We start from the raw sequence: 27,298 nt of genomic DNA on the forward strand, positions 1-27,298 counted from the left end.
CTAGAAATATCTGGTTCTTTGATTAGAAAGAAAGAACAGCCACGTCTGAAGAGTCCATTTCCTGATTGAAACGATCCACCAACGTTAATCACAAACTGACATGTGAGTTTGAGTCAAAGCTCTCGACCTAGCGGTCAGTCTTCGTCGCCGCCCTCACCCACGGTCATGAAGGATGGGTCACGACCTGATCGCGGGTCAGAAATTCGTTTTCTCAGGAAGGTGGCTGGCGTCTCCGTTAGAGACGGGGTGAGAAGCTCAGTCATCCGTGAGGAACTCGGAGCTGAGCCGCTGCTCCTTTGCGTAGAAAGGAGCCAGTTGAGGTGGTCCGGGCCTCTGGTAAGGATGCCCCCTGGGAGGTGTTCCAGGCACGTCCGGCTGGGAGGAGACCTCGGGGTAGACCCAGGACTAGGTGGAGAGATCATATCTCCCCACTGGACTGGGAGCGCCTGGGGATCCCCCAGTCGGAGCTGGTTGATGTGGCCCCCCCGCTGGAGCTGCCGCCCCCGCGACCCGACCCCGGATAAGCGGTTGAAGATGACATGAGATGAGACATTTGAGTTCAAGTCTGGGATTCGGTGGCCTGGCACCCAGATGAATTCTGGGAGCTCATTCCATTTGCTCTGTCAAAAACTTGCCGGTCCGATCACAGCCGATTATCTGATGGTGGGCGGCGTTTATACCCGCGACTTTTGTAACCAACCAAGATGGCTGCCGCTGACGACCGAGCATTTGACTAAAAGTGCCTGATACATTTTCACATTCCTCCGACAGAAACGTGTCCGTTGGTACGCCCGTCTAGGGACTCGCCAAAGTTCACAAAAACCAAGGATCACCAGTCGTTATGTTTGACTCTGAACAAGAAATATCAATCAACCTGATAGGGGGGATTCGTCCACGGGCGACCATGAACGTCTGTCAGACGTTATCCAAATAAAGACTTGCTGACTGTGTCTGAAAAGCCAAACACGTGTAGAGCTTCAGTTGTGCTACGTGCTGATGGCTACTGGCTGAGCTGTTGAGAAAAGTCATGATAATAATTCTGCAATTATTCCGATTCTGGGAAACCAAACCACTTTCCAAAGCTCAGGTCCGTTGTAGTGTGTGTGTGTGTGTGTGTGTGTGTGTGTGTGTGTGTGTTGTGAAGGAATCACAGTGAGGAAGAGGAGAAAGACGATACTGTAAATCCTTGTGGCTCGCCACTGATACTGCTTTAGCATTTCAGTGTGAAGGAGTCACTTATAAGCCTTATCATATGTCAGGGTGTGTGTGTGTGTGTGTGTGTGTGTGTGTGTGTGTGTGTCAGGATTTGTGTAATTGACTGTGAGTTTAAAAAAAACGTTTTAAGCTTCCTGCATATGTGTGTGTATGTGATATTAATCCCCTTTTGTATGTGTGTGTGTACTGTACATGTGTTGTTGTGCATGTGTGTGTGTGTGTGTGTGTGTATGTATGTGTGTGAGTGTGTGTGTTCTGGACGAGTGGGTAAACACGTCCTTGTCCTCCCTGGTGGGAATCTGAGCTGTAAAATCCAGACGCTGCGACTCAGAAATCCAGGTTTATGATGAGGGGAAGCAGCAAACACACCAGCAACAGGACTAATCAGATCAGGAAGAGGAAGAGGAAGAGGAAGAGGAAGAGAAGGAGGGTGAGGATGAGGAAGAGGAAGAGGATGAGGAAGAGGAAGAGGATGAGGAAGAGGAAGAGGAAGAGGAAGAGGATGAGGAAGAGGATGAGGAAGAGGAAGAGGATGAGGAAGAGGAAGAGGGTGAGGAAGAGGAAGAGGAAGAGGATGAGGATGAGGATGAGGAAGAGGATGAGGAAGAGGATGAGGATGAGGAAGAGGATGAGGATGAGGAAGAGGATGAGGAAGAGGAAGAGGATGAGGAAGAGGAAGAGGAAGAGGATGAGGAAGAGGATGAGGAAGAGGATGAGGAAGAGGAAGAGGAAGAGGATGAGGATGAGGATGAGGAAGAGGATGAGGATGAGGAAGAGGAAGAGGATGAGGAAGAGGATGAGGAAGAGGATGAGGATGAGGAAGAGGATGAGGAAGAGGATGAGGATGAGGAAGAGGATGAGGATGAGGAAGAGGAAGAGGGTGAATAGTTGTTGGAGGTCTGATCAAAGTTCGTCTTGTCAGTGAAATTGTAAGACAGGACATGAACGTTTTCACGAAAGCAGCGTAAAAACTTTATTGTCATAACGCGAAAAGTTTGCTATTGTACCAAAACATTTTCACGCTACAACGTGACACCGATCAGTTTGTATTTCTGCTGCCGTACCCCCCGCGCCCGCGTGGTGCCGCTGGACTGCGGAGTCGGCCCGGCGAGAAGTGGAGCGGCTCGCGTGGGGGATCGCTTGAGATTTGACAAACTCCTGTCGGGTGAGGCGGCGGGCCGGGGAATCAGAGGGAGGCGAGATGAGGCAGAGCTTGTACAATGAAAAGCGCGGCGACGGTGCCTGACAGAGATCTGACAGCTGCTGCAGGTTCACATCAACCATCTGCAGAACCGCACTTCTGCCGAGTCTGCACACCTCCCGTCACATCACGTCAGCTTTTTACCCACAGATCCCAAAACTTCAGGCCGTGTGTGTGTGTGTGTGTGTGTGTGTGTGTGTGTGTGAGTGTGAGAGGGAACTAGAAGCAGCTTGTGTATGCACATTTGCAAAGTGAAGGTACAAGAGCAGCAATGTGTGAGTGTGTACACCAGAGAGCTAAAGACAGATCTTGTGTGTGTGTGTGTGTGTGTGTTTGAGGTATTACTTTATGCAGTCTTTGCAGTGTGTGTGTGTGTGTGAGAGCTGTCATCCAGGATTTACCCTCGGTGAGAGTTAATCTGAGTGTCGGCAGGATTCTCTAAAGGTTAGAGAGAGAGAGACGAGGAGGAGTGTGTTGGAAACTCTGCAGCTGACCTCATTTCAACACACACACACACACACACACACACACACACACACACACACACACACACACACCTTTGCTCGTCTTTAATGTGTTTGACGGTGTGTTGTGTTTGCAGGTGTGCGCCTGTAAGCACTGTTCAGTTTGGAAGTCGGACCGAAGCTGCAGCAGGAAACGTGAGGAGGTAAATTACACACGTCTTCATTCTTTTAATTCTTATTTCGGTGACGATTGGTTGAATTCAGTGTAACTCCACCCACTGCATCTTCAAACCAAAATATGTTAAAAACAAGGGCAAGGGGCAAAGTTGGGGTCAGGGTGGGGGCAGGTCAGAGTAAAATGGGAAGCGACAACCACGAGGCCCCTCTGCCTCAGGGGGCGGATGTGAGGAGTCACTAGGAAGCATGGCCTGTCTGGAAGTGTGTGAGGCCGACGTATGTATTGGAGTGTGGATACAATGTGATTGACAGCTGGTACCGTCCAATGGGTGCAAGTCACAGGTGTGGGTTCTCAATCAGGCTCCACCCCCTTGGGTAACCTAAAAACAGATCAGTATCATGAAAACTTTCAGGAAATAACGTGAAACTTTTCAGGAAATAACGTGTATAACCCCGGACCCGGAATTCCAACTCGGGAGGTCGGACAAAAATCACCACCCCGACTTGTGGGTTACGAGCTCCGAGGTATTAAGAACGCAGTGTACGCAGGTGAACAGGACTTTTGGATCACAGGGTTTTTATTTACCACAAAAAAAATCAATATAAACCAAAATATAACTATACTAAATCATTAAGGTGTTACTGAACAAACATAGGAGGGAACATATGTATACTGGTTCGGCCTAACCAAAGAATTCATAATCTTCTTCTTCTTGGAGTTTTATTGGCGGTTGGCAAACAACGTAATGGTTCATTACCGCCACCAACTGGCGAGCAGTGTGGATCAGGAGATCGAATTATAGCCTACATTGTTAAAATCAATAACAAATAAGTACATAAAAAATATGTGTCCATCAGTTTTGTTCTCCTGAGGTATTGAAACAAAGATGACATTAACATTTGTCTCCAGAACTTCTCTGTAAAAAGGCCACGGGGGAAGACAAGATGGACGCCAACTGCCACTAAACCCTAACACCCCCGGTGATGTGGCAGCGCGTGGTTCGGCCCAATCAGCTGCTTCCAGCACTTAAGCGTCCTCAGCCCTCGGCCGCGCCTTTTTGCAAAACCAGGAAGTGACCTCCCCCCCATTCATTGCTCACGAGAGAAAAGACACAAGGGATTAACGTAACAGACGGAGTGAAAAATAAATATCGATTGTGTTTCGACTGCAGCTTGAATTAAACTGCGCGGGAAACCGGGGAGAAGAGAAATGAAGGAAAACGACAAAGGAGTCAGGTGAGTGTTGGAGCAGAGCCGGCCGCAGCCCACACGGGGCCACCACTAATACTATCGCTCACAAACCTTCTGTCAATCTAACACACTTCATTAGGTGCAGCTGTGTTGCTTACATGATACCTACGTCACCCCTTATGCTTCTATGGTTTTTAATCTTACCAGTGTTAACTCGTAAATTGAATCCACTTTAGTTGTGTGTGCCATTTTAAAGGGAAAGAGAAACTTGATTTTGACTTGATTTTCTTAGCTAATGGTTAGATTAAAATGATAGCTAGCTAGCTAACGTTAGCTGAAGATACCTCGACTGAACCGAAGGCTTGATGACGGCTAGCTAGTGGTGAATGTTCATGACAAAAAATTTGTTGGTCATGAAAACATAACTTTATCTTCCTCTTCCTCTTTTTTTCGCTTCTTTTTTGTGACATTGTCTTTATCTTTAACTTTATACGCTGCTGCCTTTTCTACGGTGGCCCTGAAGTGCAAACCACAACAGCAAATCACACAACACAGTCGTGGTAAGTTGCTGTCTAGTTGTGTGAGTTGCTGTTATGTTGTGTGACTTGCTGTTTTGTCGTGTAAGTTGCTGTTGTGTTGTGTGAGTTGCTGTTGTGTTGTGTGAGTTGCTGTTGTGTTGTGTGAGTTGCTGTTGTGTTGTGTGAGTTGCTGTTGTGTTGTGTGAGTTGCTGTTTTGTCGTGGTGAATTGCTGTTGTGTTGTGTGAGTTGCTGTTATGTTGTGTGAGTTGCTGTCGTGTTGTGTGAGTTGCTGTCCTGTTGTGTGAGTTGCTGTCGTGTTGTGTGAGTTGCTGTCGTGTTGTGTGAGTTGCTGTCGTGTTGTGTGAGTTGCTGTCGTGTTGTGTGAGTTGCTGTCGTGTTGTGTGAGTTGCTGTCGTGTTGTTTGAGTTGATGTCATGTTGTGTGAGTTGCTGTCGTGTTGTGTGAGTTGATGTCATGTTGTGTGAGTTTCTGTTGTGTCATGGTAAACTGCTGTTGTGTTGTGTGAGTTGGTGTTGTGTTGTGTGAGTTGGTGTTGTGTTGTGTGAGTTGGTGTTGTGTTGTGTGAGTTGGTGTTGTGTCGTGGTGAATTGCTGTTGGGTTGTGTGAGTTGCTGTTGTGTCATGGTAAACTGCTGTTGGGTTGTGTGAGTTGCTGTTGTGTCATGGTAAACTGCTGTTGGGTTGTGTGAGTTGCTGTTGGGTTGTGTGAGTTGCTGTTGGGTTGTGTGAGTTGCTGTTGGGTTGTGTGAGTTGCCGTTGTGGTTTGCACTTCAGGGCCACTGTACTTTTCTATCGACTGTCTGACTGTGGTTATTTGAATTTGAGCAACATTAGCATGTGAAGTGTTAGTAAAAATAAAGCCTTTGAAACTCGAGTTGGAAGTAACGGGGACAGAAGAACCGTCCTTCCTCTGGCTTCAATATGACAGAAAGGAGAACTTTGAACCTCACTTGATCCAGTGAGCAGAGTTCTGGTCTGGAAATGGAAATGAATTTGAACATATTTAAACAATCGCCTGGGGGAGTTGGGGATTGGTGACCGTCGGTGTACAGTGTTCACCTGTGGAAACAGCTGTGGTGAGTTGAACCGGAGCTCTTCCGCAGTACCGGGCCGACGACCCTCCAGGTGACGAGTTGTCCGCGGCTCCGTTTGAACCTGACGCCCCTTCATCCGTCCGCCGCTTTGAAGAGAAGCCAAGGGGCCGCAGCTCCGCCGCACTCATCTCCAAACTCTGAATATTAAAATATCGCGCAGCTTCCCCGCTCTCGGCTCTTTGTCGGGTGCCGGTGCTTCAACGCAGCTGATGTAGATGCGGGGCGTCAGCATGGCTGCCCGCAGGCGGTTTCACCCTCTACGACCCACTTTTATGGAGCCCCCCCCCCCCCCAATGTCAGCCCGACCAAGGAGCAGTCAGGTGGGCCCGGGCCCCCGAATCGCTCCCCCTGTAAAGTTCCTCTTCTGCTCCATTTACTGCAGGAACAGTCAGAGCTCTGAGTTTCTCCCCCCGACTCTGCAGGATCGTCGGGGCTGCGACTGGTTTAGTCAACAGACGCCAGATGTGGTTAGTTTGTCCTCAGTTAAGTGCGTTGGTGTGTTTGTCTGGAGCAGCAGGTCTTTAGTGTGGCACCAGTGGATCAGTGTCAGTGAGCTGCTGCAGCGTTTCCTTCACCACCGAGAATCGACCCGCTGGTTTGTGAGCGTGACGCCTTCAGGCCAGTATTGGCATTTTGACCGGCGCCATCTTTGTTTTTTAAAAACTTTGGGTGGATTCAGATCGTCTTTTCCTATCGTCTATTCCTTGACCTCAGTCGAAGACATCGTGAGGTCAAAGGAAAAGTGTCAAGGAGGATTCATAGGACTTAGAAAAACCTCAGCGGCTCCATCAGCATGTTTCAGTGTTTTATGATTCATATGTAACAGTAACTGACATCTGGGTCATATTCATACTCTTCTTCTTCTTGTACTTCAGATTTAATCGTTTATGTTCGTGCAATAGCGCGTCACGTTAAATAAGGATTTAAAAGTGGTGTACAATTTTGTTGGCCATTCAAATTAAGACACAAATCAACTAAAATAAAATTGAACTCAACATTATCAGAACTTTCTCTCAGCTTCCTGCCTCCCTGCTCAGCAGCCGCTGTCTATGTGCTGTTGAGCAAGGCAGCAAACCTCAGTCAGTTCCTGGCCTTCTGAAGGACCAGGCTCGGAGACAGAGGAAGTTTTTTCACAGGTTCTTTACTGTGAAACTTGACCTCCGGCAGTAGATTTAAGTAAACGGTCATATCGGATAATAATCTCTCATTGGAAGTCCGACGACACATTTGTCTTTCTATGAAAACATGAATTTTTTTTTTATATGTTACCATGACGCACATGAAGCCAGAACATTGTTTTATCACTCGGAGTTTAGAGGTGGAAGTCACATGAAAATATACTGAGAATCAAATCTCATCCGTGAAATTTGTGACGACTGAAAATGAAATCTTTGGGGGGAAAAGAGAGAGAGAGAGAGAGAGAGAGAGACCTGGTGATGAGAGAGGATGTGACGTGTGCGAGTGCACGTGTGTGTGTGTGTGTGTGTGGTATAGGGAGATTTCAGGGTTTTAGGGCGGGTGATGATGTGTTCAGGGACCTCTGGGTTTCAGTGTCACCCAGTGTGTCTGCTGCGTTCAGGCCTGCAGCAGAGATGAAAGACTGAGCACAGATAAAACAGACTGCCTGAGTGTCAACACACACACACCCACACACACACACACACACACACACACACACACACACACACACACTTCTGTACATGTCAGGACCTTCATTGACATAATGCATTCCCCTAACGCTAACCTAAAGCTAGGCTAACCCTTTGAAGAAATGAGGACTGCCACACACACACTCACACACACACACACACACACACACACTCACACAGTGGACGTGTATGATCCCACTCTGTCTGTTGGAGATCAAACTCATGCTGCAGTTGAGGGCCGGCGACCTTTTTTGCCAAGCCCCGCCTCCAATTTCTTACATGCCTGTCAGTCATTTCGTTAGTTTAGAATGAGCCTCTGTATCTGAGGCCGACATCAGGATAGCGGTGAGGTCGCACGTGTTGTCACGTTTCTCCTGTAATTCTGAAGATGGCGGACAATCTACGTAACATTCCACCGTCTTTCTACAGGAGCCCAGAACGGACAAACAGAACACTACAAACTCTACAAAATGTCTTTATGTCACCTGGAGGCCATCGTCGCTTCTCCTACACACTCGGAATGAGGATGGGAGGGGTTATTCATTTAGGTGTAAACTGAAACCTCACCACTAGATGTCACTAAATCCAGCAGAACGTTTTGTTCCATCTTGTTTATTTTCCTGCTTAAAATTTACATTTGTACATTTAACACATTTGTTCATTGAAAGAATCCGATTTTTTTCTTGACAGGTGTAAGTGTTCATGACAAGACATGTCTGAGAGAAATTTGGTGATTATTGACAATTTTTGTCACTTCTGTGAGGTGATATCTGAGATCGTACTGTTTGTTTATAACTCGTCTGAACTATTCAGTTATTGAACGTATAGATCATGTGACTCTCGTATGTCACTTTAAAGGACCGTGAGCCGCGAGAACACCGGCTCCCTGGAGCTGGCAAAAAGTTGTCAATCACACATTTCCACTTTATTCTCAAAATGCAAGATGAAAACATTGTCCGGGGGGTCCGTAGATCTGTGCGTGAATATGAAAGTGTAACTATTTGCATCAAAGTGTGTTTGCACGGGAGCAGCCTGTTTGTGCACATTTGACCTGCAGGTCGCAATGAGCCTGTAACAGTGTGTATGTGACGCCTGGGTGTTGTTGCTGCTATCTTTTCTGTTTTAACCCCCGTGGTCGGATAAACGTTTGCGGTTCGGTGCATCGCCGTGACAACAGGTATTAGATTATTATTTAAGCATGAAGCTTAATGGAGCTGGAGTAACGGGGCCCAGGGCCGGTGTCCCGCCTGTCTCTCCCATCTCGTCAGGCCGGCCGGTGGCCTGCGTGGCTCCGTCACCCGCCGACACGCACACGCGGCGTCTCGGTGATGTGGAAGAAACGCCTCTGCTCTTCCGCCCGGCTGCCTCGGAACAATAGGGCTACGTTTGATCCCGCGCGCGCTGAGGCAACGACACCGGAGAGGGTGATTTTTAATGCGATTATGGCTGTTTGATGGTGATGAAGCTGTAACGTGGCTATAATCTGCCTCGGTAACATATGGGTGGCTTTATGGTTGTAATAGAAATGAAACCAGTCGAGAGAAGAAAACAAACCATCATTCAATTCTACATGTACAAAACTTTGAGTTCAGAGGGGAGATGAAGAAGAGAAAGGATGTATGGAGAGGGGAAGAGGAGAGGAGAGAGGAACTAAGAAACAAAGAAAAGTGTGAGAGGAAGAGACGGAAGAAAAGAGAGGAAGAGATGAGAAAGAGAAAGAGACCGGGGGGAAGGTCTGGAGAGGAGATGGGATGATGAACAAGACAGAGAGGAGAAAAGGAGAAGAAAGAAGAGGAGAGAGCGAAGGAAAGGCCAGAGCGAGTGAAGAAGGGTGATTTGAGAAGGAGGGAAGGGAAAAAGAGATAAGAAAAGAAAGGAAGGAAGGAAGGAGGACAGACGACAGGAGGAAAGAAACGAACGAAGAGGAGGAGAGGAGAGGACAGGAGAGGAGGAAGGAGGAGATAAACAAAGAGAGAGTGTGAAAGGAAATAGGAGATAAGTGACGAGAAATAAAATAAAAGGAAAGAGGAGAAAAGAAGTAGAGGAAAGAGGAAGAGAGAGCAAAGAGGGGGGAGAAAGGTAATACAGAGGGAAGATGAGAGGAGGGAATGGAAGATACAGTATACAAAAGAAAAAGGGTGAGAGGAAGAAGAGGGAGGAGGATGAAAAGAAGAGAAGAGAGAAACAGAGGAAAGAGGAGAAAAGAGAAGGAGACGTGACTCCAAAGGGAAAGGGAGAGAAAGTGAGAGGAGTGGACAGGGGAGGAGAAGAAGAGATGAGAAAGGAGGTCAGAGGAGGAAGACCGGTCACATGACACGGAGAATCTGTGTGATGTGAGAAACAAGAGGGAAAGAGTCGCTCAAGTGACCACACGATTATTATGGCCCAGATAAAAGAAAGAAGAAAAGTACGGCAGCAGATGTTTCAGTGTGTGTCAGAGATGACTGGGGGGGGGAAGGTGAAAGGATGGAAGAGTTTAGTGGAGATGAAGAGGAGGTGAAAGATTAACAGTCTGTCAGTCAGCTCACACACGCACACACGCACACACGCACACACACACACACACACACACACACACTAACACTAACAAGCAGCAGGAAACAGACTGACAGACTCGAACTTCACCAGATAGAGTCAGTGAGGGGTGGGGGGGCTAGAGACAGAGACGGAACATATGCCATATGAGAGAAAGTGTGTGTGTGTGTGTGTGTGTGTGTGTGTGTGTGTGTGTGTGTGTGTGTGTGGTTTAGTGTTTCCATCTGAAACTGTCACTGTCTTCATACTTAATCCCTTTTTCCAACGGTCAGATCGTCTGAAACTATACAGACTCCATCTATTGTCCGCGTCTGACACACACACACACACACACACACACACACACACACACACGTGCACACACACGCACACGCGCACACACACACACACACACACACACACACACACGTGTGCACACACACACACACACACAGATAGAGTATTTTCATTCAGATGTCTTCTTGCCCACACTTTAGACCTGACGGCTTTTATATTTAAAAACGTACTATGTTCGCAGAAATTAATAATACAGGCACATTTTATTCCCTAATACACAGCTGCTGCTGATGCGTGATGCGCCAGCTAATCGCTAACATTAGCCACTGACCATAAAACGGAAGAACTCTCCTAGTCGTTGCCTTAGCTTTGGCGAGCTAACACTAGGCCGCTAGCTGACTGAATTGAATCATTGCAAATACAAAGGCAAACAAACCAAATTCAAGCTAATGTTACCGTACCTGACATTGTTTAGCTTCATTACATCGTCAGAGAACAGTTAATAAGTCTTTGGTTTACAATATGTCTTTTTTTCCACGCTAGCAAGCTGCTAATTACCAGGCTAGTAGTCTTTAGCATCGGTGGCTAGTTCGGTAGCACCGCCCTGTTCAGTGTTCGGTGACAGTGTTCTAGCTACATAGAGTTGAACATTGTTTAACAGTCTCAAAATTCTTCATGTTTTAAAAGTAAAACTAAACTAAACGCCAAAACCATAATTGTGCGATCGCTCTTGTTGTTTAGATGCTTTTAAATTCAGCCCCGTCAAGGCCGATCCAGCCGTCTGTCATGGAAACAGTCCAAACACAGACGATATCGTGAGACGGGAACATTAATCCTCCGCTGGCTTGTCGGGAGTTATTGATGGGAAAAAAAGGGCTCGTGTGTGATGATTGTTCAGGCGTTTAACGTCTGAGGTCCTCGTGGACGTGACAGGCTATCATTTTCATAACAGGATAATAACAAATAAAAATCCAGCGCGGCTGCATTGTTCACTGACAAAGAGCGGGAAACACAACGAGTCGCGAGAGATGAGGATCAAGGGATGAGCTGCGATTTCTGTCTTCTTCTTTTTGTCATATTCCAGAGAGTTTGACTATCGAGTTGTTAAAACCTAAATTTTGTCCCAGACGGGGAAGAAGAAGAAGAAGAAGAAGAAGAAGAAGAAGAAGAAGAACCCCCCCACAGCTTTAACCAGTCGTCTTTTTATTTCACTGCGTGACCCCCGTTCATTTGAAAGAAAAAAAAAATTGATTGAACAGTCCAGAAAGCTGTAATTTGTAGCTTGACTGTGAAGGTAATTTTACTCACTCACACTAGAAAATGTATTGATTGTGTGCAGAGTTCATGTAGGCACACATTTGAAGCTCCACTAACAGTAGTTCAAAAAGTGTAAAATAATAATAATAATAATAATTTCAGTAAGTTGTGTTCTGGACAAGCCCACAGAGGGACGTCACACGCTCTTATTGTCTTTTAGCTCCTAGTTTTTTTGTTGTGCAGCACAAATACAATGTGCTTCGTCCCCGGGGGGACATTTGCGTTCTACGGAAGAGTATCAGTGCCAGGCATAAGAGACAAAAAATGAGGGGGAAGATTTTTCTTTTTTATTAATGAGAGGGAAGATTTTTATTTATTTATTTAACATTTCAACAGTAAAGTCTAAATGTCGAGATTAAAGACGAAATGTCGAGATTAAAGTCTAAATGTCAATAATGAAGTTGAAATGTCCAGAATAAAGATGAAATGTCGAGATTAATGTCGAAATAGCCCTAAACGCCCTTGTTGTGGTCCCAGTTCAGCTGTCACACATGCACACTAACTGACATTAGCAAAGCTACGCTAGCTTCGGTCACTGCGCGCCTCCAAAATTCATTAACGGTTGTTTGCAATTGAACGTTATCGTGTCAGGAGGACACACGTTGACGTTCATGTGCAAACACCCGTTGTCACCGCATCGTTTCTTCCAGATTCAACCTGTCAATAATAACATCGCAACTTTACAACTTGGTTAGCAGCCAGCGTTAGCTTAGCAAAACATCAACATCTGGTTGTTTGGTGCTGCTGTGTCACAATTTTCAACTTTATTGTCGAAGTAGTATTTCAACTTCATTCTCAACATTTCAACTTTATGGTCGAAAAGAAAATATAAAAAAACTTCGCCCTCATTTTTTCTTTCTTATGACTGGCCCTCATACTCCTCCTTGGCGTTCTCCCTACAGAGCAGCTTACGTTTCAAGCATCCAATCAGAAGTGTGAGGTGGGTGAAGATTTTTCTCTCTGAGAGGTCACAGAGTTCCGACTCTGAACCGATCAAGGACGGGCGGTGATGAAGAACTGACGGTCTGGCCGTCTGAGAACGTTGACGACGCCTGTACGTCGACGACAGAGATGTTTTACAGCTCGGCGGGTTCTCAAGGATGGAAACATATTTCCTGCCTGCACACTGGGGAGCTCTGTGGCTCTTTGATGGTTGAGGCGTGGAGCTCTTCAAGTCATCGTGAGAAATATGAAACACGTTCTCGGCTCGTCAGTGACGTGAGATAATTGATCTGGACCAGAGAGACCGTTTTCTAAGAGAAGTCAGAACTTCTTGAGTGTCATTCTGTGCGTTCAGAGATTTCTGGAACTAATCTCTGGTTCAGTGTTCAACGTCAGTCGATTGTATATAAAAAAAAAACTTCGGTTAAAAATATCAGACTGTTTAAAAATAAAAAAATATTATTCAAACTATTATTGTATAGAATGGGTGGGCAGGACTGGATAAGCATGTTGCTTCTCCTACTCCTTTTCGGGCAGATAATGTTTATTATATAGTGAAAGGCTGTGATGTATACAGCAGACATATTTCATTTTTTGATTCCTTATATATATATTCACACAATTTATAATTTCTATCTTTTTAAAAATAAAATAAACCAAAAGCTTGTAAAGAACGAAATTGATCATCTCATACAGGACTTTTATTGGAAAATAGAAATTGTGATGAAGTTCGTTATGGGTCTAAGATCTAGAAACCATTATGTAAAGATGGATGAAGCATCTGCGCGTTCTTGTCACTGTACGAAGATTATATCTGCATAGTGGTGATCGTGGAGTGGAGCCGTGGCATCGAGGTCCCGCCCATACACAAGCTCTCGGCCAATCGTGAGTCAGCGTCAGCCGTCAATCAGAATGTCTCAGCCCCGCTTTCAAATCAACAAATAACTAATGAGAAGCAAAGTGATCATAAACATGAACACGTGAACAAACAATCAGTGGAAACAATTATTTAACATCTACAAGTCCTATCTGCTAACATTGAGGGGGCGGGGCTTATGACCTGTACTGCAGCCAGACACCAGGGGGCAGTAGAGATGATTTTGCTTTACTTTCGCGAGGCGACATGTCGTCCATCTTTATTTAGAATTATTGCTAGAAATAACAGGTCTGTCTGCACCACAGGCTGTTGCAGGAGGTCCAGGATATTGTTTACCATTTTTTCTTAATGCCAGTCTGCACAACTTGAATCTAACGTATTTATATTTGCAGCCCAGTGTCACAGCAGTTTGTGACTTAATGTCCACATACACACAGCCTTGGTGTTTCAGCTCAGCTCCGTCACCGCGTCACGCTCGGCACCTCGTCGCTCGGCCTCGGCCCCTTTGGCTGAAACGGAGCGAGGGGCTCATTACAGTGGCGGGGCCTAGCTCCGGGAGGAGGGGAGGGGAGGGCTGATGTTTAGCAGCTGAATCACCTCCCACCGCCTGGCGTTGGTTTCAGGCCTGTCGAGGCGGAGAACATCATTCATCACGAGCTGTCGGGCCGTCAGTCACAGCAGCAGCCGGCGGGAGGAAGAGGCCACGGTCATTAAGCCTGATTCAGGACCTGCAGCTCCACACGGTGCTGAGAGAAATCTGGCCAACAGCGGAGCTGAAGAGAGACACAGTTTAACGTCAGCGTTTGTGTTTCTGAAAGCCTTTTCTTTGACAGCAACGCTCGACTAAATTCAGCTTGAGCCCAAGCTTCAGAGGAGATAGTTTTTATTAGTCTATAGCTGATTATTTCCCAACATCATCAGTTTTTAAAGATCCTTCCCTCCATACTTTCCTGCCCACCCATTCTTCTTGTTGCAACAAACAACAAATGTTTTTTCGTCAACTCTGAATGAGTTAAATGTAGTGACATGAGGTGGACCCGACCGCCGTGTGAGTCTCCATGTTTGCTACGTCGTGTTCTGCTGCTTTCCGGTTCCACTGCGACTCGGGAGGTCGTAAAAAAATCACCGCCTCGAGCTCCGCGGTCCGAGCGTTTCTGAGGCGTAATGGAACGCAGCATGAAATGCGGTTGCAGAAAACGGTCCAGAATACAACTTTACCACCAGATGCCCCCAGACACACTGGGGTTTTCACCATTTTATGACATTTTATGGACCAAACAACTAATCAATGAATCGGTTACTCTGGTGTAATTCATAACAACGATGGCCCAGTTCTGTTTGTGTAGGGCCTCTCGCTGACGCAGCGTCCCGGGACAGTCGAAAGGGAACAAAGACACCATCACTGTTATTATGGTGCGTTCACACCGGACGCAATGCTAGCTAGTTAGCCCCAGTCAGCTCCTGTGGGCTGATCTGGATTACTGAGCACAGACGTTCTTCTTCTGTGGTGTCACGACGGATGACAGTGTACGAACTCACTGTTGGACAATAAATCCTCTGGGCCCGGCGTTATACAGAGACAACGTTAAAACACAACGTGGGGTTGTAAGATCAGCCCCATATCTCCGGCTGCCCTGCGCTGACAGCGGCAGGACGGCCTGCGGAGGAGAGAGAGGGATGGAAACACTGGCTGTCGGAGGAGGAGGAGAGGATCTTAATATAGAATCTACTGACTCTGTCACTTTCCCCCCCAAAAGACGGAGCGCGCCCGCAGCGCTGGGCTTCTCTGCACGCTTCACTGTTTCGACGCAGACGCTCCGGGTCCGGACCGATGTTCACGTCGCAGTGTGGAGGCCGTTGATACGTAGACGAACTCGGCTGCGCGGCCATGAGACACAGGACGGCTTCTGTCAGTCCGTGTTGGTTTTCATACGCAGATTCATCGAGAGGTTCGAGTTTCGTGTTCTGCCTCAATGTGTTTCGACATTTCGTCGTAGTGCCGGTGATGGACTGTGTTTTACAGCCAGAGGTGTAGTTGGGGGAGGCACTCTCACACACACACACACACACACACACACACACACATACACACACACACACACACTCCTACACACACACACACACATACACACACACACACACACACACACACACACACACTGTTCATTGTTACAGCTGTGCTGTAAAATATGTTTTCCTTTTAAAACTAGAACATCACCCCGTAGAGCTCATTTTGCCGCCAAGAAACCAACGGTCTCCTCATGACACCACATTTACAACCGCTACATCCAGATTTTGATTTAGATCGGCACCAAATCTCACACTCATTTTTTTTTCATCAAGAAACATTATTATTTTTCCTGGGAAATCTGTGAAAATGTAAAAGACAAACAAACTCACAAACGTTTAGGAAGGTCATTTTAAAGCAGTCCTGGCTCCGCCCCTTTGTCCCGATCTGCGCCAACATTTCATGGATTCTTTTTTGGCCCGTGTCTCATCTTTCAACCGAGTGTTCCGTGGAAATAAGACTTTATTAATCCCACACTGGAGAAATACACTTGTTACAGCGGCAGAAATAGTCAAAGGCATCAGGGAAGAGGTAGATGATAAAATATAGCAAAACAATATACAATAAGAATAGAAAAGAACAATACAAATGACTGTAAAAAAACATTATACTTTATATACAAAATGTGCAAGTAGTGTTTTGCAGTTCTTGTGAAATCCTGCAGGGGTGAAATAAACCCTAAACTTAATTATAAGTGATAAAACCGATCTCAGTCCAGTTTAACTCCGTATCAGAAATGATCTCCGTCCACACTAGCTCACCTGAAGACACGTGTCACATGACCGTTCAGGTGTAAACAGGAAGTAACAGTAACAGTAACAGAAACTCTTCTGAAGAGGGACAGCGATGGTGACGACGACGAGGTGGAACGGCCACTGACAGGAAGTGTTAGCGACGCTTTACCTTCGTGACCGGTGAGAACCAATCAGAGAAGAGAAGGTGGGGCGCCGTCTGCCTCCCCATTTAACAGACTGGAACACAACTAGCAGCGTTTCCACAAGTGTCCGACTCAGAGGCTGGAAAACTCGGGAATCGCGTGGATGCGGGGCGTAACCGTAGCAACCCAGTGATGAGTTTTGAAAGTTAAACGTGTCGGTGTGGACGAAGGCTGAGTGAAACACGAGAGACGCATGAAGTGGATTTACCCAACGCAGCGGCCGTTGAGTTCGAAGGACTTTTGTTCCTGATTATTCTGTTTCTTTTTTCCATGTTGTCTTGTTTTCAGTTAAAAAAAACTCAAATCTGACTTTGATAACTCCCTTGTGTTGCGTCAGTCGGAACAGACACTACAGATCAATGCTGCTCTTGGTTTCCTGGTTTTTCTTCTCCCAAAGGCCCTTTAAACAGATCAGGTTGGCCCCCTCGGTCGTCCTCAGAATCTCCGATCTATCAGAAACTACAGTTTTGCCGCGAATCAGCCTTTTCATCTTTTGATCCTGGAATCTGGTCTCCAGACTGTTGGGGTGATTTTTCCAAAGGCTGGTTGGTTCTGTGCTGCGCCGGCTTTTTCTTTACTGCGGCAGCTGCCTGTCCGCTCGCATCCAGCTCAGAGAGAAAAATGCTGCAAGGCCACGTTTGAGTTTTTGGAGTTTTTTTTTTTTTTTACAAATGTTCGGCCCCAGATCTGTTTCCCGAAGATGTTGAGACTTTTCACTGTACTGTAGAGAGACGTTGTTAAATACCTTCGCCACCAAGGTGATGTTTGTCAGCAGGATGACGCAAAAGTAAACCTGGTGGAAGGAGGGAACATGGAGCGAAGGAAGAAACCATTACATGTCGGTGTGGATCTGGACAAAGGGGGCGGAGCCAAGAACGATTGATCTCTTCCTTTTAAACATTGAGACAGAAGTTTTTCGTTTCACAGAGAATAATTCATGAAAACTACCAGACACGTTTACCGACTGATTCTGTGAGAGTGAGAGAGAGAGAGAGATTTGATGTTTCATGTCTCTTGACATGACCACAAGACGGCTAGTGGCAACATTCAGCCATAAACTCTCATCAACTGTTAATGCCAACGCTACCTGTCTGCTGGCACACCTACCGTCCTCTAGTGGATGTTAATGCTAACTGTCTGCTGACGCACCTACCGTCCTCTCGTGGATGCTAACTGCTAATGCTAACTGTCTGCTGACGAAACTACCGTCCTCTAGTGGATGCTAATGCAAACGGTAACCGTCTGCTAACACACCTGCCGTCCTCTCGTGGATGCTAAATGGTAATGCTAACCGTCTGCTGACACACCTGCCATCCTGTCGTGGATGCTAATGCTAATGCTAACCGTCTGCTGACACACCTGCCGTCCTGTCGTGGATGCTAATGCTAATGCTAACGTCTGCTGACACACCTGCCGTCCTGTCGTGGATGCTAATGCTAATGCTTACCGTCTGCTGACACACCTGCCGTCCTGTCGTGGATGCTAATGCTAACTGTCTTCTGACACACCTGCCGTCCTGTCGTGGATGCTAACTGCTTATGCTAACGCTAACTGTCTGCTGCCTCTGCTGCACTGGAAGTTTTCCGGTTTCTTTGCCTCACATTTGCATGTTCGACAGCGATTGGTTTTCTGTATTTGTGACGTACCAAATCCAATTTGAATTTCAAATTGCAGAGAAGTGAAACAGAAATCTCATCGTTCCAGGAGAGGAATGTGAGTGGACGGGGACTTTAAGGACTGTTGGGTCTCGGCGGTGGAGGTCTGAGCTCGACTGATGTTGTAGTTCAACCTTGACATGAGATTTTTTGAAATAGGAGCACAAGCTGAAGCACTTCCAATTTCCAAAACACGGGGTGACTACATGGTTAAAATCCAACTCTGCTGTTTGTGAAAGAGTTTCTGAACAACTCACCGTGTGAGACGTTGTTTTGGTTTAATTTCCGCATCTTATTTTTGAAAAGTTACGTTTTTTTCGGTGACAGAAAAATATTTTCGTATTTTTTCTGCTTTTCCCATTCGGTCCGACTAAACAAACAAAACAGTTATTTCTGTGTGGGAATGTCGCATCTCTCGCTCCGCCAGTCTGGAGGTGAGCGACGCCGGCGTCGTCTGATTGACAGCTCTCTGAACACACAATTACGAGAGAGGGAAGAGTGGAAAGAAATAGCTTCAAAAGGCCCGAGAGTGTGTGTGTGTGTGTGTGCGTGCGTGCGTGCGTGTGTGTGTGCGTGCGTGCGTGTGTGTGTGTGTGTGCGTGCGTGCGTGTGTGTGTGTGTGTGTGTGCGTGCGTGTGTAGCACATTTTCAACACTGAAGACTCCGACAGCCGTCAAGTGTTTAAGTGTTTCACTCTGCCAGTTTTCTCTTTTTTCATTCATCCATCAGGCGTAATTATTATTGCTGTCACTGCATGAAGTGTGTGTGTGTCGTGTGTGTCTCTGTGTGTGTGTGTGTGTGTGTGTGTGTGTGTGTGCGCATACAGAGGGTAGTAATCACTCAGTTTGCATCCGTCTGAGACTCTTCGGTCACGTGCAACAGTGAGATTCAGCTTTGTACTTAAAGGGAAATACCACTCAATTCAAAATGTCATTTGGAACCTGTTATTAATAACACACCACACACACACACACACACACACACACACACACACACACACACACACACACACACACACACACACACACACACACACACACACACACACGTGTTCCCCACTCGTCGGTCGGGTTGATGGTTCTCAGATTGCTCCGTGACATTTTGGACAGATGGAAGGTGGAGGATAACTGTCGCTCACCTTCCTCCTCCTCCTCCTCCTCCTCTCAATTGAAACCATCTGTCCCGATGAGGACGACGGCCTCACATGGCTGAAGTCTGATTTCAACACAGTGTGGAAAGCGCTCATCTCCGGTCTGAGTGTCAGCGTCGCCCCGGCTAATCTCACCGCGGCGCGTTTTGGTGTCGGCCCACCACCACGGTCTGGGATTTGAACCTGCGACCTTTGCCGTTTCCTCCGCTGCCCCTTGCGCTCCTCAGCGTCCGACAGCTGTCCGAGGCCAAACTGCAGCAGCGGAGGCCGACGGTGTCAAATGTCCCGTCAAACCTACTCAGTCGCACTCTTTCATCACAGCTCACTCACTGTTTCCTCTGCAGAGGAGGAGGAGCGGGTGATGAAGGCCTCCTGAACTTTGTGAGGGTCAAGGAGGAAACATGTTTTTTTATTTTTTATTTTAACGTTGGGACGTGGTTGTCGTCGTCGTGGTGACGGGGGTCTCAGCTGATGTCCGCCGTCTAGACGAGCCTCGTCTGTTGGGCGCTTAGTGACGCGCTGCAAATCTCGCCGTGCCGTTAAACCTCCTGTGTCTCGCGTCCCATTACACGAGTGATCTGATCCACCTCCACGCCGCTGCACATTTACACATCCTCCATCCTCTCACACTCCAACGACTAATTCATTTCGGCTTAATTAAACTCGTTTGCATGTGTTGAAAATCCCTTCGTGTGGCATAATGAAATGAGCCCGGCGTGATCACAGGGTCGACAAGGTGTGTGTGTGTGTGTGTGTAACCACGGTTTATTTAGCAAAGCTGCCTCTGGGTGGAATCATCAGTGTGTAACAGAGCCTGGTATTGATGACGACCGCCGCGCAGCTTCCAGCCATTTGACGGAGGCGATACCTGCCGTCACTGAGTCTCCACTCAGACGTGCGTTTCATTATGGATGTGACGCGTGTCATTTCCAGGGATGGGCAGTAATGGATTACGTGTACACAATCAGATTACAACAAATGAAACATTTGAGAAGACGTGTAAACTAGAATGTCTCTCAGTAGAGCTCATCGCTCCGATAAGGCCCAGTCGAGCCGAATGCTGCGTTCAAGCCAAACGTGATGCACGTTATTCCCGCGAGTAGAAACAAAATCAATGCAAAGTTGCGGGTGGACACGAATTTCGCGTAACCCGGATCGGGCGTCTCATCTGTGGACCAAACAGACGGGGGGTGAAAACATCACCTGCTTGGCGGAGGTCGTTCCATTTGTAGCAGGTGTTTCTCAACACTCGGAGCCGGAGGGAAAGTCCTTCGGCCAAGTGGCGACCGAGCGTTGACGCTGTCCCTTTGTGGCTAAGGTTAGAAGTCTGCTGAGGGTTACGGAGTGTAATATGTTAATAGGGCTCCTCGTCTTTTAAATTATTTAAATTGATACTCTGATGTGTTGTAAATAAATGTATCTAATAGATAACCGTCTGAACGCGACTCACCTTCCGGTGGAGCCATGACTGACATACTTTATGGGGATTCGGCATCAGCCGGTCACGATCCAGCCGGCCCTGACTAGCGCTAGCTCCGGTGCAACGGGGGATTCACGTGGGCGGCGCCGACGCGATGTCTCACCACAGCAGCACGGACACATGGCGAGCGGAGCGGGTTCCTCTGATGAAGACGGCGTGTTTGTTCGCCACTTCTGCTCCGTGCAACGAGGTTTAGAGCGTTTTGTTTTTCTTCCTCCCACCCAGGCTGAGTTTCTGCTCCGAGCGTTTCCCTGGTGGAGGACTCGGAGCAGCGTGACCGATGGAGCGGGGCCGCGGCCAACACGTCGCCTGAGTTGCACCGGAGCTAAATTTCAAACGCAACAACGTGGAGTTGGTTCTCGTGACCTCGGGGACAACGTTTCACTAAATTTCTTTCAGATCAGAGAGTCCCTCTGTGGACTCAAGGGGGCGTGTACACAAAAACATCCCGAGGCTTGACAGTAGCTCCCCGCTCGAGAAACTCCTTCGAGTTAGACGCCGTCCACAGGATCTGCTCACAGGCAGTGATGAGCTGCAGCGGATTCATCTCATCACGTCAAAACCAGGAAGGTTTCAAACCAAGAACGTTTAAAACCACAAACGTTTAAAACCAAAGAACGTTTAAAATCAAGAACGTTTAAAACAACGGAGGGAAGGGAATTTAATTCACTCTTTTCACGCCGACGTCTGTGATCAGAGGCCGGAGACGCTTTTCATTTAGCCTTTTAAAAAGCCATCAAACACACACACACACACACACACACGCACGCACACACACGCGCCTGGTTTGATTTTTACCAGAGTGGAAAAACGACTGTGTTCATCTGAAGAAAAAATTCTCAAAGAGAAACATTGATCTCAGCAAATCGCTATTTTTTTTAGTTTTATTGAAAAGATCCTCGCTGATAGACGACGGCTGCCGCAGGTCGTCCTCATTACTGCGGAGATAGGAAGCGGTAAACGACCCTTCCAGGCAGGGGTCGGCGGTTCGATTCCCCAAATTAAATGATTACTCCTGAATAATCCAAATGAAGAGATCTGGTTTGAGAAAGTAAAAAAAAAAAAGAAGATCAATGAGTGATTGTTGTGCTTCTGTCTGTCACCGTTGAAATGTAAAGATGTGAATAAATTAAGAAATACGTAGATGAATAAAAGACAGTTTTGGTTTTTGGACGTTTCTGTCTCCTTCGAGGTGAAGGTGACGGAACAGTTAGATGATATTTAAAGAACTGACCACACATAATCAATACTATCGGTGTCAGTAGCTGTATTCCACAAGTGGCAAGTGAGATAATGAGTTTGGGAATGAGTTCAGTTCCCGAACTGAGGGAATTTTAGGGATTAAAAAAAAAAAGAATGAAACCTTTATAGAATTTATTTTTAGAATCAAGGAAACACAATGTCATCATGTCGGTTCCTGTATGTGTCACAGTGCAAAGGGCAGAGGTCAAAGGTCAACAGACTGGTCCAGGGGAACAATGATCGCTGCGATAAGGCCCAGTCGAGCCGAATGCTGCCGAATGACAGATGTATGTCAATTAAACTAATGGATAATAATTAATATCACAAATCCATTTGTTATGGCAAAGTCAAAATGCTGCTTTGTCACTTTTTTTTCATTTCTGGTGCAAAAATAAAGGTGATGAATGTAAAAACTTGAAAAGTCGTCATGTGATGGATTTAACATTTTATTGTTGATATTCAAGTTAAATGTTAAATTCCCCACATTCAATTCTTCAGGATGAACTCATAATGCATCTTAAATGCTATTATATTATTATAAAAATGTTTTTCATCATCTGTAGAAACTGTGTCATACCTGTAAATGACGTCAGAAGACGATCACATGGGTCCACCTCTCTCTCTCTCTCTCTCTCTCTAACTCTCTCTCTCTCTCTCTCTCCCTCTCTCTCTCTCTCTCCCTCTCTCTCTCTCCCTCTCTCTCTCTCTCTCCCTCTCTCTCTCTCCCTCTCTCTCTCTCTCTCTCCCTCTCTCTCTCTCTCTCTCTCTCTCTAACTCTCTCTCTCTCTCTCTCTAACTCTCTCTCTCTCTCTCTCTCTCTCTAACTCTCTCTCTCTCTCTCTCTCTCTCTCTAACTCTCTCTCTCTAACTCTCTCTCTCTCTCTCTCTCTCTCTCTCTCTCTCAGAGCTTACTCGCAGCCTGTTTGGGGGCGGGGCCTGCGGCCTGTCACTCACCCTGGGGGTCCTTATCTCTGATTGGCCTCTCTCCTCCGGTGGTGGGCGGCACCGTTCGAGCCACATGGAGGCTGCTGGGTCTCTCTGCGCCCGTCAGTGTGATCCATCCTCCGGTGGAGACGTTGGAGACTCTCCGGAAACTCTGGGGCAACTTGGTGCATCTTCATCCTCCTCCTCCTCCTCCTCCTCCTCCTCCGTGAGGGATCATATTTGAACTGTGAATATTATTTTTTACCACCACTAGTTTTTCTCCCGTTCGTGCGTAAAGGTGATTCATGAACGAACTGGAGGAGTATCAGCGGACGTTTTTCATTTCACTCACCAAACGGACTAAAGTGGAAATGAAGTGGATCGTTTAAGAAAGTGAAGATTACTCGATTTCCTTCATCAGGAAACTTTGCTTTTTACGCACAGAAGCGTTGACATCGGATCGTTAACAAGTCGCCGGTGGGTTCTTGTGGCGGACACTTCGCTGTCTTCTGCGACTGACACACGGGTTTGATGGAAACATGACCGGAGCTGTGAACGGACCGGTGCCCCCGCACCTCCTCCTCCTCCTCCTCCTCCTCCTCCTGCTGCTCGTCTCACCGGTGCGTCTTTCCGCGCGGCCCGGGCATCCAGCGCGCTGCTTCGGCCAAATAGCGGAGAACTCTCCGGCCGGGACGCCGGTGGACGGGGTGACGCTGCCTCTGGAAACCGGCGGCTGCCCCGGTGCGGACTTCGGTGCCAGCCTGCTGGGGGATTACGCGTCGGATTTTAAGCTCGTTCACCGCCGCGGACACCGGGACCACCGGGGGGGACATCTGGGTCTGGTCTCCACCAAAGCGCTGGACCGGGAGTTTATAGCGATGTACGAGCTGCGGGTGCAGCTGCCGCCGCCGTGTCCGGGGACACCGACCGCCATTCAGGTGGAGGTGTCTGACAGGAACGACAACATCCCCCGGTTCACCGGCGGGAACGTGACGGTTGACGTGGACGAGCTGACGCCGCTCGGTGCCGAGGTGGCCCGCTTTGACGCGAAGGACAGCGACGCGGAGCGGAACGGACGCGTCACCTTTTACGCGTCGCCGGAGTCTCACCTGCTGCACGTGGTTCCCCTGAGCGGCCAGGTGAGGCTGGTCGGGTCCCTCCGGGGGCACCGCCGGGTGACCCTGCGGCTCTTCGTGAGGGACGGCGGGGACGTGACGCTGATCGGTGAGCCGGTGTTCCTGCGCGTCGACGTCCGGCGCCACGGGCAGCGGCGAAGGCCCCGCGCTCTGTCCGAGGAGCTGACCTACACGGTGACCGTCCCGGACCACGTCCGAGTCGGGGACCTGGTGTTCACGGTGCCGGACCAGAGGTTCGAGCAGCGGTGGTTCGAGGTGATGTCGGAGGCGCACTCGCCGGTCCAGATCGAGCGGGACTCAGGGCGCCTGTACCTGGCGCGCGACCTGTGGGAGCCCGCCGACGTGACGGTGAAGATCCAGAACCGCCGAGGTAAGACCGCGTTTTTTCATTTGATCTCTCAGTGCGTAAAAACGCACAGGAGGCGCACCTTAGCGCAGAAACCACATGCTGTTGGATTCGCTGGTGGTGATGATGATGATGAGGCTCGATGTGGATCTGTTGATCGGTTGCTTGTTTTTTGTTGTGGTTTGGATTGTTCACGTTGAAAATGGGAGAAAAAAGTTTCGGAGACGAACAAAGTCAACAGACTAGAGTCTGTGAGGACTCGAGATGGAATCTGTGTTTTGTAATTATACCCAGGACACAGACAGAGCGGAATGATCCCTTAACACTGATGATCTGCGGCAGTTTGTCTCTTTTAATGCAGAAGTTTCCTTTGAGGGACTCAGTCGTGTTCATCCACTGAGGTGTGTGTGTGTGTGCGTGTGTTTGTTGGCTCCTCTCCAGGAAGAATTTGAATCGACCTCAACCGTCACCGGCTACTTTCCACTCTTTCATTCATTCCTTACAACACGCACACACACACACACACACACACACACACACACACACACACACACTCAAAGGACAGAAGCAGAGTGTGTGAGTGCCCTCACGTCCACATACTTCTGGCCACACGGTGTGATTACATGTACTGATTTTTAGTTTATGTTTCTTAAACTTATTACGAATCAATGATTATTCTTCATACTTGAGTAAACTCACGTCAACGCAGTAAGAACCTGCTCACACACACACTCACACACCCCTTCCCCTCCCCCCTCCCCCCTGAGTAAATGTTTAACCAAAGGCCTAAACGGGCCACATCTGGATGGCGACTGGTGGCGTTCTGGTCCGATCTGGCCAATCAGTCCATCCAAACTTGCGTCTCCGCTGTTTATTTGTATGAACCCGTTGTGTTTGCTCACCTGGAGACAGACCCACGGCCTCCGACAGGAAGCTCTGTTTGTGTTAGAGAGAGAGTGTGTGTGTGTGTGTGTGTGATTGGGCGACACGGCGCTGAGCCTGCTGTAAACCGGACGGTTGATTGAGGCGGCCTGTCTTTCGTCTGCGGTGCTTGTGATGTTGATCTGTGGGAACGAGGCCGTGTGGTCTCTGATTGGTCGTGTGGCATCTGGTTGGTCATGTGGCCTCTGATTGGTCGTGTGGCCTCTGATTGGTCAGTGTTGCCTCTGATTGGTCGTGTGGCATCTGGTTGGTTGTGTGGCCTCTGATTGGTCGTGTGGCATCTGATTGGTCAGTGTGGCCTCTGATTGGTCGTGTGGGATCTGATTGGTCAGTGTGGCCTCTGCTTGGTCTATGGCATCTGGTTGGTCGTGTGGCCTCTGATTGGTCGTGTGGCATCTGGTTGGTCATGTGGCCTCTGATTGGTCGTGTGGCATCTGGTTGGTCGTGTGGCCTCTGATTGGTTGTGTGGGATCTGGTTGGTCATGTGGCCTCTGATTGGTCGTGCGGCCTCTGATTGGTCAGTGTGGCCTCTGATTGGTCGTGTGGGATCTGATTGGTCAGTGTGGCCTCTGCTTGGTCTATGGCATCTGGTTGGTCGTGTGGCCTCTGATTGGTTGTGTGGGATCTGGTTGGTCATGTGGCCTCTGATTGGTCGTGCGGCCTCTGATTGGTCAGTGTGGCCTCTGCTTGGTCTATGGCATCTGGTTGGTCGTTTGGCCTCTGATTGGTCAGTGTGGCCTCTGATTGGTCGTGTGGGATCTGGTTGGTCATGTGGCCTCTGATTGGTCGTGTGGCATCTGGTTGGTCATGTGGCCTCTGATTGGTCGTGTGGCCTCTGATTGGTCAGTGTGGCCTCTGATTGGTCGTGTGGCATCTGGTTGGTCATGTGGCCTCTGATTGGTCGTGTGGCCTCTGATTGGTCAGTGTTGCCTCTGATTGGTCGTGTGGCATCTGGTTGGTCGTGTGGCCCCTGATTGGTTTTGTGGGATCTGGTTGGTCATGTGGCCTCTGATTGGTCGTGCGGCCTCTGATTGGTCAGTGTGGCCTCTGCTTGGTCTATGGCATCTGGTTGGTCGTTTGGCCTCTGATTGGTCAGTGTGGCCTCTGATTGGTCGTGTGGGATCTGGTTGGTCATGTGGCCTCTGATTGGTCTTGCGGCCTCTGATTGGTCAGTGTGGCCTCTGCTTGGTCTATGGCATCTGGTTGGTCATGTGGCCTCTGATTGGTCAGTGTGGCCTCTGCTTGGTCTATGGCATCTGGTTGGTCTTGTGGCCTCTGATTGGTCAGTGTGGCCTCTAATTTGTCGTGTGGCCCTGTGATTGTGGCCTCTGGTTGGCCGGGTCGCCTCTTATTGGTCAGTGTGGCCTCTGATGGTTGTGTGGCCTCTGATTGGTCAGTGTGAGCAGAGTCAACCAGGAACAGGCTGTTTCTTCTATCTGCTGTGCCAGTGCCGGTTGCCATCTTGTATTTCGAAAGTAAAAGAAACGAATGTGACCGACAGAGCGTGTCCGCTGCATTGACCTGATAGGTTTGCTGACGCCTTTCACAGATATATATCGATATCGTGTGCGTTTAAGTTTGCTGACAAAAAAGACAATGCACAATGACAAAACAATGCATTTGTGTTCACGTTTTAAATTAAAAAAATTTTTTTCTTAATTCAAGTTCTATAAATATTTGTGTTTTCATTTTGTTTATAGTTATTTATGATATAGTTTATGGTTAGACTGTAAAATATCAAGCCCCTGTTACATTTCTTTGTTGGCTGATATATCAGTGTCAGATTTAGTTTTTACTCCCTAATATTGGTATCAGCATCTGGTATCAAAATTCCATGTCCGTCAGGTTCTGATCCTGATCCGACCTGGTTTTGGTTCCGGGTTTATGAAGCGAGCAGTGAATTGGCGGACATTTTCATCGTCTGGTTTGATTTTCTCTCG

General features: G+C 47.9%; 1 protein-coding gene across 1 annotated transcript in view; it reads left to right on the plus strand.

Moving 5' to 3' along the window:
• Positions 1–23,190: 23,190 nt before the first annotated feature.
• The window catches only part of si:dkey-22o22.2 (neural-cadherin), a 107,293-nt gene continuing 103,185 nt past the window's right edge, over positions 23,191–27,298 (plus strand). The window contains exon 1 of the mRNA XM_035607513.2: positions 23,191–24,440. Coding sequence (XP_035463406.2) covers positions 23,474–24,440 — 967 coding nt within the window. The 5' untranslated portion in view covers positions 23,191–23,473. The remainder of the gene's footprint in view (positions 24,441–27,298) is intronic.

The sequence above is a fragment of the Scophthalmus maximus genome, chromosome 10 (genome assembly GCF_022379125.1).
Source record: "Scophthalmus maximus strain ysfricsl-2021 chromosome 10, ASM2237912v1, whole genome shotgun sequence".
Classification (NCBI taxonomy): Eukaryota; Metazoa; Chordata; class Actinopteri; order Pleuronectiformes; family Scophthalmidae; genus Scophthalmus; species Scophthalmus maximus.